At 37.7% G+C, this 14,191-nt stretch overlaps 1 protein-coding gene across 2 annotated transcripts in view; it reads right to left on the bottom strand.

Moving 5' to 3' along the window:
* The window catches only part of PPARGC1A (PPARG coactivator 1 alpha), a 94,460-nt gene that overhangs the window by 29,584 nt on the left and 50,685 nt on the right, over positions 1 to 14,191 (bottom strand). For both annotated transcript variants that reach the window (XM_080932576.1, XM_080932577.1), the window contains exons 3-7: positions 11,035 to 11,229; positions 8,826 to 8,948; positions 7,772 to 7,976; positions 3,648 to 3,693; positions 3,465 to 3,538 (exon numbers count right to left, since the gene is read on the bottom strand). In XM_080932576.1, coding sequence (XP_080788702.1) covers positions 3,465 to 3,538; positions 3,648 to 3,693; positions 7,772 to 7,976; positions 8,826 to 8,948; positions 11,035 to 11,229 — 643 coding nt within the window. The remainder of the gene's footprint in view (positions 1 to 3,464; positions 3,539 to 3,647; positions 3,694 to 7,771; positions 7,977 to 8,825; positions 8,949 to 11,034; positions 11,230 to 14,191) is intronic.

Raw genomic sequence — 14,191 nt, 5'->3', positions numbered from 1 at the left:
AAATATGTTAAATTACACATTTGAGAAATAAAATCTATTTACCTACTCAAATGAGTATTATATATTACTGCTATATCCTAATAATAGACTTTGAAGCATTACAAAAATCTATTTATATTAGGTGAAAACTAGGGTTTAAAATGATGTAAGGATTCACTGCTGTACATAATGATCAGAAACATATGCATATATCTGCAGAAAAGAAAGCTATGAATATTTTAATTTGAGAATGATGAAGAATTACTCAATGCCGAGAGGGTGAGATGGGAATCCTCATAGAAGCAGGAGGAAGGGGGAGAATATTAGCTTTCATTATTTTTTACTCATAATAATTTTTTCTTTAATGGAAAGTATAGTTCAAAGAAGCCATTGAAGAGTCATTGCCCTGATTCCCTGGACTTTGTGTGGCTCAAGGTATTCTAAGGTTGTTTTTCTGAAGAATTTATATATGATCATAATTTAACAGGGAGGAATTAGCTAGAATTTATTTGTACAGTCATAAACTCATTTGGTAAAATTCCTTATATTACTAAGCTAAAGTCATGTGTTTACATCGGTATAGAACTTAATTTGTTACAAAGAAAATTAAAGTAAAAGGTTTAGACCAAGTCCTTCTATTGATTTCTTTACAAACTTCTGAGTTGATTAAACATAGAAATTAGCAGCCAAAGAACAAATTCATGGCTCCTAGTTCACCGTTAGGGTGTCACTAAAATATTGTCATCCGAAATACCTGAGAATAGTTAACGGACAACAATTCAGATTACCTTATATATACAAAAATGTCAGAAATCCACAAAAATATGACATTTAATGTTATTACTATTTTCTTGAGACATATCTGCTCTTAACAGTTCTCATTTGGTGGATTCAACAAAGAAACTCTCTAGCTCCAGGTAAGGTAATACTTTGTGGCTAGGCAGCCACTGGGCAGAACTACCTACTTTACCTACTTAGACTTATACCGTCCAAAATGGGACACATTACACAGAATGTCAGCTTATAATCTTTTCTGAGCCAGAATTATCAGCTCTTCAAGACTTCTGCATTTCAAAGGTCTGTCAGTTAACCCTGGGCCAGAAGGCTGAAAACGCTCTCACATGTTGCTAACAGGGAACTTTGCTGGTGGAAAATGGTCTCTGCAACCTGTCTCAGTTCTGGAAGCTGTGTTAGGCTTCCTATGTTTCCAGATGTTTGGTCATTCTCAGATTTCTGATGAAGTTGAAGATTATTTCGTCTCATAGTTTACCCAAGCTAATTAACTTTGAGAAAACACAGCCATTTAGATGATTTTCATGGTAATAGTTGTGTACAGCTTGCATTGAAGGAAAAGGGTTTTTTATTATTACTATTAAACATAAAGGGTGATATGTAAGTTGATGTCTATATGCAGGTGAGGGTTGGCTCTAGTTAGGTCAAGATGATACATGATTGAACATGACAGGGGTGGAGACAAAGTCTTTGTAAAGTGGAAGAGAAGAGGAAGGAGAGAGAATCAAGATGGAGCCAGAGAAGGAGGATCTAGATCCAGGTGGTCTTAATTGGTTGTAGGTAGATATGAATATTTTTAAGAGTTTCTGTGGGTCAATTTGTCTTATCTAGGTGGTTGGTTTATATCTTTGTCAACTGGTAGTAAGTTTATCGTGTGGATGTATTGTGGACTGAGAATTTAACATATAAATCTGATTGATAAATTGCAAGTTTCAAGAGCTTTGATTTTTTACCAGGCTGCAGGGAATGTGAGCAGAGTTCTCTGCAGTCAGAGGCACGGCCAGGAGAGGGAGGCTAGAGAATAAAGGGGCTAGCATTGTGTGATGCCATTCTGGCCTGTGGAATGCGATATGTGTGCCAAGCATGGTGATAACCCGTTAAGGTGCCAGTGTGTAGAAGTGGCATGGCAGAGAAGGACCCGGAACAGGAATCAGGAGCTGCTATTCATTTATTTTTACCACAAAATTAATATATAAGTTATAATAAATTGAAGGGATCAAGAGAACAGTTAGAGAGATGGTTTGTCAGCTATGAGCATGCATTGTTCATCCAGAAAACCTGAGATTCATTCCCAACATTCAATTCTGGTAGCTCACAACCACCTGTAGCTCCTGTTTCAATAAGATCTATTGGTCTCTTCTGTACATCTTGGGCACCTGCAGTCATGTGCACAATTCCACACTCATACACATATGAAATTATTTTTAAAAACTAAAAATAAAATGTTATAAAAAGAAACAAAGTTATGTATGTGTTTACAAGTGAATGCATGCATGAATGTGTGTACAAGCCTATTGTATATATGTGTTTATGTGCGATCTGTATACATACACTATGTATATGCCATGAAATTTACTACTCTACTACATGACCAAACCATGCAATCATGCAGTAGACCTTTGATAAGAAGGGAATTTAGCCAACTCAAAGTGTGAAATTAAACTTAGCAACAATGACCAGTGTGCATGTAGGCATCACAGTTCTGGTCGAAAGCATCTTGTCTAACCTACTCTTTTATTATCCTTATCAGCAATTGTCAGATCTCAGAACTGTATGGTTTAGACATCCTAAGACTTACTCTTTGGTAAATGTTAAGAGCCTCAACCTAAAGCACCATTTGCAACCAACTCAGAAGTTGTATAGGAACCTTTAGATAGTCCAAAGGTTTGTCTTAGCTATTTCGTCCCCATGTGACACAGAACTAGACAGAGAAGTTCAAAGGTCCAAAAGGATGTAAAAGGATGAAGATAAGGGCTCTTGCTAGAAAATATACAAAAACATTGTGGCTTATTAAAAGGGCTAGATAGATGATAGATGTATATGGTATCATTATGCTGCTACATGTGGCAGAAAGAAAATATTATTCATAAAGTACTGCTAATAAATATGAATCCAAGCATTCTCTTTTTTCTGCCTTGGTGCCCTTTTACAAGTTATTTAAAGCCATTAACTCTTATTTTCTCATCTCAAAATTGAAAAACAAAACAAAACAAAAACCACCCTTATCCTCAGGAGGTCACTTTCGAAGAGACTGAAACCATTTGGATGTCAAGTACACTTACAGGGTGGGAAATTAAAGATGTTAATTAAATTAGAAATACATTGTATAAAATTCTCAAATAATTTATAAAAGATATTGTTAAATTAAATAGTAAAAAATAAGACAGAAAAATTCAGTTCTTCTACTGATGTCTGGTTGTCTTCACCTGAAGGACCACTCTCTGAGAATATGTGACAAACCATGTATGAGTAAGTTTGGGCCCCTTCTGATAGTGAGTAAATGCTATCTCGTTAAAACATGTTTTTAATTCAAGTTTACTTTTACTTTCCGACGGAAGCCACTGAAGACACTTGGCGGGTGTCTTCTGATCCAGTTGTACTTATGCGCTCTTTTGGTTGATTCCTCCTAAAACAGAGCCTAGCATTGAATATGTATTTCACAGAGAGAAATTCTGACTGAAATAAAGGCTTACCTGCAGTTCCAGAGAGTTCCACACTTAAGGTTCGCTCAATAGTCTTGTTCTCAAATGGGGAACCCTTGGGGTCACTGGAAGATATGGCACATTTATAAAAACAAACTGAAATGGAGTTGCTGTAGCCAAATGTATTAGAACCCCCTTCCCTTTCTGAAGATGCTTGCATTTCTTAATACTTACTTTGGTGACTCTGGGGTCAGAGGAAGAGATAAAGTTGTTGGTTTGGCTAAAGGAAAGAAGAAGAAATGAATTATAAAATATTGAGTCATTTTAAGACTGAATTTCTGCTTCAGGAGGAAACAAACAGGCAACTGGAAGAATAAACTAAGGAAACCCCTGAATGTTGGCTCAAAGTGAGACTGTGGTCCGTTATGCTAAATAAAACTCCAAACAACATTCAAATCAGTGCAATAGCATTAGGGAACCCATACAAACACAGAATTTTCCAACAAATACACCATCTCGTTAAGGACACAAAATTTGCATCATAGCATTAAAGAGAAATATTGTTTTCTGTTTTTAATTTGGAACCAGTACATGGTTTGTTTAGACGAGGAAACAGCAGACTAACTACAAGGTGACAGATCGTTATGAATATTCAGCTGATTTCACTCCCAAAATGTATAGTTTTATATCTAGATCTGAGAATAGGAAATTTCTATGAGATGACTAAGGCTCAAGCAATAACCATCCTAGTCACTGGAAATTAGTTGAGCAATGATGACAAATTGTGGCTATTGACCCAGATGGCTTAAATGGAGTTTGCATCCCAAATCTGATAGACAATGGAAGACATCATAGTTTTCAGTCAAAAGATCAATAGATATCTTTTCTAAAGCTCACTATTCCATCCCCTCCTTGAATGTCATCCTGTCTCACTTCCTTTAGTGTCTTTCCTTAGCAAGAAACACATGAGTAAGAACCTTCCCATTCTAATACGTTAGCTGCTGCTGCATGTCAATCCTGTACGATGAGCAGGAAGAATATAGATGATGAGAATTATATTATGTATATATATGCTTATCTATGGAGATGTATGCATGTAAGCCTTTGTCCTTTTTTTTTTTGTTAACTACTTTCAGAAAGTCAAGAGGTAGTTACATGTATAATGAGGATCATAGAGTTGAAACAAAAGGGGTCTCGAGAATAATTTCTTACTTTATGGTTGAATAATCTGAGACACAGAGATACTCAACGATGGCTACAGGACTATAAAACTGATTCTTGCCAGATTTAGGAACTACAATATTTCCTTCCTCTTATTATCAAAAAGAATTAAATTCAATGCACTTTAAAGTAACTTAATCAACCCTAGTAATTAAGGTCCTTTGAAATGTAAAACTATTATTTATGTCTAAATTAGTTTGGAATAAGGTACTTTATGTGGAAAAATAGTATTTACATATTTAATTTGTGGATTAGGACTTCGTTTTTAAACAATTGAATAGTAAGTATATCATCTATTCGATATACATGCAGAAATATGAAGCTCAGGCTGTCTTCTACAAATTAGGTACATTGATTAATTGGTTTTTACATATATACAGATAGATGAGCTGATTGTACATTAATTTTTGAGTATGCCTAATTTAATCAGCCTTTCAAAGAGAATGAATTTATGAACAAATTTTACTCGCTTTTATAGTATTTCTCTAATAGCCAGGATAATTTACACGGGTTCTATAGAAAATACTATCCAATAAGGAACAAGGAACCTTTAAATCACACAATAAATGTACATTGAAAAGCAGAAACGGGAATGGAGAAAGGGCATGATAAGTGCTCACATAAATGTTTTAAAACTAAGTTTCTCAAAAACCAGATAGCTAGGTACAGAGAAGCCTAAGCCATCAGAGGGAAAGAACTAGCTCCAAGCAAGCCCAGTGCCAGCAGAGGCAACTAAGAAATGAAAAGCCTGTGCAAAGGGTGAAGTCCTGCAGTCACCCTCAGCCTGGAACCCTGACTTGACATTGGATCACACAGACTATCTCATGAGGACCACTGAGTTCATCTACAGGGAATGGCACCAGTGCTATTCCAAACACTGCCTAACCACAGGATGCTAGGACCCTCCCAGTATCGTTCCTGGAGATGCTATTTTTGAATAGCGACATCTGTGAGTGAGTGAGTGAGTGAGTGAGTGAGTGAATAAATGATACTCAGCATACCCTATGAACTAGGTAATTATTGTGAATGCTGCCACAGTGAAACAAAGAGCCCACCAAAAGCCCAGGCAAAAACAAGCCAACATAAGAAGAAAGTCACCTAACTTTTCTCATCAGATGATCTCTGAGTGTTCATGTGATTTCTGCTTTCTAATTTTAAATAACTTGTCTTGGAGAGTAAGCACCTATTGGTTATTAATATCCCCTATCGGTTATTAATAGCATGCCAAGCTTCATTTCTCCCAGGCTTCTAATAACTGTGGTATTTCTTTTCTGTTTGAATCAGCAGACTTTGTTCTGTGATGAGCCTTTTAGGACTTGCCACAAATTTTTACTCTTAAAAAAAAATCTGCATATAACTGGGTCTCCCTCAGAGAGTCCCTCTTCCAGGAACCTATTCAATTGTTTAGTGCCATGGTTTGTAAAAGTTTATAGCAATATTTAATAGTAGGTGAACTTTAAGAAAATCTCAAGTTCTAAAAGAATACCAGACACACATGCACACAGAGATGGAAAGGAAGAGGAAGGGAATGACAAACACACACAGAGAGAGAGAGAGATATAAAGAGAGAGACACACTCAGAGAGAGAGACACAGAGAGAGAGATAAAGAGAGAGACACACTCAGAGAGAGAGAGAGACAGAGAGAGAGGGAGGGAGGGAGGGAGGGAGGGAGGGAGAGAGAGAGAAGGAGGAAGAAGAGAAGGAGGAAGAGGACTTTAAATCACATGCTTATTGACTGGATTCCTGAGCATGGGATTTCAAAGAGCCTGGAACTCTCAATTCAGCACCAGGAAAGGAATGAATGACAGGGAATTGGTCAGGAGGAGCCCAATAAACTCTTCACTCACTCGCGGATTAAGTTCAGTCAATGGGCTCCTTTTCCTAGGCCTCCAACATCAACAATTTATCTACTAAAATGAAAGCCAACACACAAATGACAAGAGTATGAGGGGGCCAATCCTGGCAGAGAAAGCTGTGAGGGAATTTGGTCCATTTAGTGACATTTAGTCCTCCAGAGTGACAGTCAGAGATGAACAGCACATTTGACACATCCAACAAGGAAAGAACAAACAAACAAACAAGCAAAAACCTATTGGAAATCTTAAAGTACTCTAAGGTAGGATGGCAGAGGAATTACAAACCCTAAGAAAAAATATCCTTATTAAAATTATCATCAACATCATCATCACCATCACCATCATCAAAAGCAGTAGCATATCTGTATGAAATGATCACACTTCAAACAAGACAGGATCTACTTACTACCGTGAAGCTGTAGTTTAGAAAACGGGAAACACAAGAGAGGGATGCTTGTAGTTTCTACAGACTGTGACTGCTTCCATGATATAATTCCAGGTACAAAGCAGAAGCCAGCATGTTTTAAAGCAACAATTACTTTCACCAAACTCTATGCTTCCTGGAGTTCAACATTTAAAAGTGGACGAGGCAAGGGAGAAAGAAAGCTCTATCTCTGCCAAGAGAGATTTCCCCCAAATCACTGAATCTGCCTTGGAAGCTTCAGCCTCCTGGCTACATATGGGACTAATAAAGATCAACCCAGATGTTTTGTTTAATCTACATAATATTTCTTAAATATGAAAGGCGGAGGAAGTCAGAGATTTCCAAATTCTTATATGCAAAGTAAAAAAAATCTGTGAGCATAGCAGGTGGTCTTAAAACAAGAATGCATTTAATCAGAGAAACTACATAATGCTATTTAGTGCTTCACAAGGTAGGTGGAGATCTCCAGTGTCTCTCTCCCTCCCTCCCCCCCCCACCTCTCCTTTCCATAACTGAAAAGGGAAAATCGAAGAGTCCCATAAAGAATTGGCCAACGATTGCACATAACAGTCAATGATCTCCTTAATCCAGATGTGTAGAAGCCTTGGAGGTGCTGTAATCCTCGTGGCCCCACTCCACCCAGCCACCCATGCAGGTGTCTTCAGAGCTCATTTCTCATGCTGCCCGTCAGCTGAATAGGATCCGATCAATCTGTGTGAGTGGAAAACCTTCGCACCCTCTTCGTCCCCTTGCTTCAGAAGAGCAGAGGTGGGACAAAGTAGGCGTCCCTGTGCTCAAACTTCACCCCCAAGTTCAGCACCCCTGCTGGCTGCTCTCTGTTCCTGGCCTGCCTTACCTTGAGCATGTTGCAACTGCGGTTGTGTATGGGACTTCTTTTTGGAAGCACATTTGTCTCTGCTGCTGTTCCTGTTCTCTGTGGGTTTCGTGTGAGGAGGGTCATCGTTTGTGGTCAGATACTTGAGAAGCTCTGAGCAGGGACGTCTTTGTGGCTTTTGCTGTTGACAAATGCTCTTTGCTTTATTGCTCCATGAATTCTCGGTCTTAAAAACAAGGCATAAAGAAAGCTAAAGTTAGTGAAGTGAACCTTATCAGAATGGATATAGGTTTTCTGAAGAGATGAGATTTTCGGTGAAGTGCTCAGTCTAAGTGTACTGGATCTATGAGCTGTGAATAATTGTTTGCAGAACAAGGAGGAAAATTACATTTAAAATTCCTAAATGTCATTTATGCAGCTTTTTATATCATTTCCCCTACATCCTGATGTTCCCACTCAGCAACATGTAACTAACAAGACCCTACAGCGTCTTTACTGTGAGTAAAGGGGGAAAAAAAGCTGCTGGAAACTGCTGACTACTGGAGCCCAGTATCCACAGCTCTCTTAAGTACCCCTTAATGCTCTGCTTTTGCTCGCAGTAAATGGCAAGACAAACATTGTTTAATACAGCCCGCTAACTGAATTATGTCATTGCCAGTCTTGTCTCCGATTAATGGCAGAGACGAGCCTTTCACAATGAATCCGAAACAGTCTCTCTTGGGTTAAACAGCTGGCAAAACGGCCACCCTGCATCTTATAAGTCACCCACAGACTGCAGCTACCAGCCTATCAGTAAGTTGTGTTGTAGGGTAGACCACTGCACGCACTGATCGAGTGGGAAAGGAAATCATTCATTCCGATAATCAGAAAAGCAATGCATAAGGGAACCCATTCTAGTTTCCCTAAGCCCCAGTACAGTGTGTGGAGACCTACTTTATATCCACTTCCTCCGTAGAGGCAGCTGCCAATCCTGGCTAAATTAATACATACCAACTTTAGGTCTGTTACACAGATTCATGAAACTCCCCCTACCCCACCACTACCCTCCCCTGCATTAAAATGCTTGCATGCGTACCTTAACAATGGCAGGGTTTGTTCTGATCCTGTGGGTGTGGTTTGCATGGTTCTGAGTGCTAAGACCACTGCATTCATTGTAGCTGAGTTGAGTGTTGGCTGGTGCCAGTAAGAGCTTCTTAAGCTAGACACATACCAGGAAAAGAGAAAGCAAGAAAAGTTATACATCTAAGCTTTGAATTAGTAACAAAAACTTGAATAGAATTAATCATGTTTCTTTTAAACTATACCACACTTTACCCAAAGAATGATAAAGGAAACAGTTTCATTTAAAAGAAAGGATTTGACAGCTACAGTACTGCCTAGGAAAATAGTTTCCTTTCTTTTATTTGAAACCTAACATCACTATCCTTAATATTTAAATGATTTTTACATAGCATAATGACTCCATTCCTAAAAAGATTTCCAAGCAATACCAGGCTGCCTGGCCCACCAACGCTTTTAAGGGAAGAGGTTAAAAACTAAACCCTCTTCTGAAGGCCCATCAAGGTCACAGAAAAATCAATAAAATCATTTCTTAATCATGTTTCAAAACTAAATATATAAAGTTATGGAATTAAAAATAATACTTGGACTATGGCAGTGGCAATCACTGAAATGAGAAAGGAAATTAAGGGTTTGTAAACAGAATGCTGTTCAACAGCCCAGATATGGGTTATACTACAGCCAAGTATGCCGTGTTCCGTTTGTCTGTGTCTCTGATTTTAGAGCCAGGGCCCCTGTATTTGGCCGAAACAAGACTCCAACTGGGCATGCAGCTCCCTCAGCCTCCTAAGCACCTGAATCATAGGTATGCACTATGAGGCCTGGATTTACCTTAGTCACTCTCAAGTGCCACCCTGTTCTGCCCATGCAGGATGTCTTTGACCCAACAACACTTCCTAATTGAATGAACTGTACAGATGGGCATCCCTGTTCAGGAATTAGGATACTAGACAACAAAGCCACTGACACATGGAAGACATGGTGAGTGGGGGATAATTTACACGTGTAATGTTTTTCCTCAAGAGCACACATCTTAGACTACAAAGAGGAAACAAGCAGATTTCCATACGTTCATGTAGCGTCCCTTCAGACTTAAGGATTTGAGAGAATCAACCTCCAAATAGCATGTCAGAGTGTTTTATTAATGTTAGAACTATGGCGTTCAATAGTTTACACAGCATTGCTCTTCCATGAGATTTATGGCAAATGACGAATGCCTATCATAGATGAGGAGACAAACTGTACTAAGAACTAATAAAATTCTGGTCAAGCATTTTGTTGAAGATGAAAGTCACTTCTCATGGCCAACCAAATTAGTCTCCATTGCTGACCACAGATTTCAGTAACTTGGGCTACCATTTTCCGGTCTTCATAAGAAATGCTGATTGAAAGGCTTAAGCTAGAACCTAGTGCTTGACTTTGCAATTCTATTTGTAGAATCATATGCAAAGTCAGGTAAACCTTACTACACAATCTGTTAACAGCAAAAACATGGAAAAGAAAAAAAAACCCTCAGTATTTCATCATACTGGATTGCCTAATAAATCATAGTATCTTCATACAAAAAAAAGCCAGTATGTAACCATTAAAATGTTCTGCATATGCTGAAGGCATATAAACAAACAACAAAAAAACCCAGACATGGAAGGTTGTATCTACATGTTTGTGTATACATTTATACACATATACATATATGTCTGTAACAATAATAATTGAAAAAGAGGCTATTAATTTGAGAATAGGAGCATGGAGAGGTTAAGAGAGACATACTAGGAAGGGTTAGACAACGGTAGAAAATTGAGGACATTCATAAAGTTCTATTTCAATTTGGAAAGAATTAAAATTTGACAAATCAAAAAACTCAGTGACATATTCAGCTTAAACCTAAAATTTAAGAAACATCAAATCATCTTAATATAAGGTTTTTCAAAAATCACGGGTGAATGGTTAGCCTTTTCTTTCTAGACCTGTGCTGTAAGCTTTTACCATGGATTTCAATAATTCTAAGACATAGAATCACATACACAAAACAATAGTAAAAGATTGTTTTAGTAAGTAATTTTCATTGCACCGTGTAAGAAACGTATTTAACACTGTTAACAGAGAATTACAGAATGGGCAAATCTGAATTAAGAATCTAAACCTGACTGTTCCTACACCATAGCCATGCATTGGGCAGACAGAGGCAACTCTGACCATCATTAAACAGTAAGAAGGGTTCTTACTAGAGACGGCTCTTCTACCTCCTGAGGGGGAGGGGTGCCGTCAGGCATGGAGGAAGGGCTGGCCTCGTTGTCAGTGGTCACGTCTCCATCTGTCAGTGCATCAAATGAGGGCAATCCGTCTTCATCCACAGGGAGACTGTCCAGTGTCTCTGTGAGGACCGCTAGCAAGTTCGCCTCATTCTCTTCATCTATCTTCTGCAGAAGCAGGAAAAAAAAATAGAAGACATGAGTGGGTTGACATGAGGAAGGAGATACCATGATTGATTAGCAGAGGCTGGACATACCTGGGTAAGTGAAGAAACCGTATGGAAAATCTTTAATGCCCACACAGAACACAAAGGATGGGTCTTCCTCAAACTCTTAGCTCATATGTGGTCTGAATAATACAATTATCAAATATATCTACTGATCTGGGAACTGTCCAGGTTGGCAATCTCTTAGGTGAATTTTTAATACTGTTGCAAAAATTCTGTTGTATTATATTCATATTTATATCCGCGTGTCTTCTGCTTCTAACTCAACAAACCTCAAGCCTTGAGAGAATTTTAAGCATCATCTAATCTTCATAGATAGTTCTTAGATCTCCCACAAAGTATACCACTCCAAATATTTAGATAAATTTGCACTTGAGCACCATCAGAGACTTGATCAGTATATACTAAGGGAATCTACACACTTTGGCGATCTCAAATACGATCTCACTACTGCGCACTAGCAAATCATTTATTTCTCTCCCTGACATCCCTCCAAACTTAAGTCATAAATCTCTGCGTATTGGATCCTTCTACCACTTCAGACCTTTCAGAGCAAAACTGATTTTTTTTCTTAACTTCTTTTGCTTGACTGTCAGTTCTTCAGGTCTATGTTCTGCAAGCCCCGGGCTTCTTGCTATGAAGTTGGTGGGTAAGGGGAAACTTTCCTTTGTAATGTTCCTTAACTAAACTCATCTCTTGTGCCAGAGGTATAACTCAGGCATGAGATGGCTTTTAGTAAGGGCTTCTACAATACGTCGTAGAACTCATGAACTCGTTTTCTAGTATGCTCACACACAAAGCTAATCTTGTCTTCCACAGATGTTACAGAATGCCTTAGTCTCTGGGGATATGGTAAAGACTGCAGATAGCAAGAAAAAGAAGACTGAACTCTCCCTTCTGCTGGAAAGGAAAACAGTCTATAACCAAATTATATGAGATAATATTAGTTTGGAGTTTCTGTACAAAAACTGGAATGTTTGTATCTGTTAATATGACAATGTGCTCTTAAGTATGCATGAAATCAACCATCCTCAGTGCTGGGCAATGGAAGAGACAGTCAATGGTTAGTTGAATAAGTCATTGATGGTATTTATTGGCATACACAGAGAAGGTATATATCACTTTTTTTCTTTTAGCATTCTACATTGTTTGTACAAGCTAACCTGTTTTCAAAGACTCCCCTTTTCCCTTTTCTTTTCCTTTTTTGTCAAGTTTTGTAAGCTATGACATTAACAATATGGCTAAATTATCCCACATGATTCTATTCCAAAATGCACCTAAGTTGCTGACATCTAATGAAGCTGGTGATGCTCACTCTTTCTGTCTCACCAGCACTGAACTCTAGTTAATTGACCTGACAAAATTACAAGAATCACTGAAAAAGACAGCTAATCAGAAAATCAAATTGTATTACTAGAGAAATTAGGCAGGGCCTATCACTTAGACATTCTATTCTCACAAGGAAAAAAAAAAAATGTTTTCCCTTATTACTAATCACTTTCTGTCTGGAAGTCAAACGACAGATTTTGTTTTCTTTTGGATTCCAGTAGCACAGAAGAGTCATTTTTATTCTCTGCGGGTTTTAATATTTGCATGTGGCATGTCCATACTGTCTCTGAATTTGAGACTATAGTCATGTACTTTGAGCACATTACAGTGTGACAAATGGATTGAATCTTAACTTCTAACGAAGAAGAGAAATCCAACCAGAATTTCACAGTCTCTTTCAAATGGCATATTTATTTCCATCAACTAAGCATCCATCAAAATCTACAATGCACAATAACAAAACAAAGCAAACAAAGGAACGACCCTCAGTCTCCAGCTCCTCTGTGTCTCCCAGTAAGAAAAATAGAGAAACGGATTGGCAGAAAGGTGATAACACCTGAAATGCAAATATAGACTATCCAATAAAAAAGAGGAAAAAATAGTAAAATATTTTCCTTCTTTTCTGCCTTCTATCATAATCTAGTATCCAAAAATTCTGATGACTCCAATTTGAGTATCCTTAAATTCTAATTGCCATCACATGGATGAAAAAATAAAAAGCAAATGCAAATCATTTTTCATTTAAAAAAATCAAAACTTTTCTCAGTAAAATTGCATTTAAATATCCTACCAATTCTTATCAAAATAATGAAATTTGCATTGCAAAAAGTGACAGTACTTTCTAATAACATAATCTTTGGAGTCCTCTCATATACACATCCAAACAAGGTACAGATGCACTTTCATTAAACTGAATACTGTTCGTGTATACCTATCCCATTTTCAAAATGGTCAGTTTGCTGAATTCAAAAAAAAAAAGAAGTCAAGAAAAAATGTTAAGAATGTTTACAAATAAATGAATAGTTTTGTTTACCCTGATTTAAAATTTGTGTTTGGCTTTCCAGTGGTACTACAAGCTGCTATTTGCTTTCCATCACAGAAAACAATAGCGCCTCAGCTCTATCCCTTGTGTAAACAAACTCTGATAATTCCAATCAAGCCAAAATGACAAAGAACACTTAAATTAAATAATTTTCATGGATTTCTTTAATAAGTACGAGTGAATGTATACCACACACAGTGGCAGAAATATTGGATCTTGATAACGTCATAATTAATTTACAAGATCTGATTAAACCATCAACTATTTTAATTCTCCTCTTTCTTGAAAGCACAATGGGAAGGGAAGGCTTGCAAAAGGGATTCGATCACAGAACATGTGTAAGCGTTTCTGAGATGCTTGGGTGCAGGAAGCTACTATTCAACCAGTACATACCAGTAAGACCAGCCATTTTAAACAGTGTCAACTAAGAATGTTCATAAGGTGTGTTTACTATCCCTGCATGCTACCAAAGCATAATGGTTATGCTAAATTTGGGGAGAATGAATGTTATGATCCCAAACTATTTTTTTCA

The sequence above is a fragment of the Micromys minutus genome, assembly GCF_963924665.1.
Source record: "Micromys minutus genome assembly, chromosome: 1".
NCBI lineage: Eukaryota > Metazoa > Chordata > Mammalia > Rodentia > Muridae > Micromys > Micromys minutus.
This window is presented reverse-complemented; position numbering and strand designations above follow the sequence as displayed.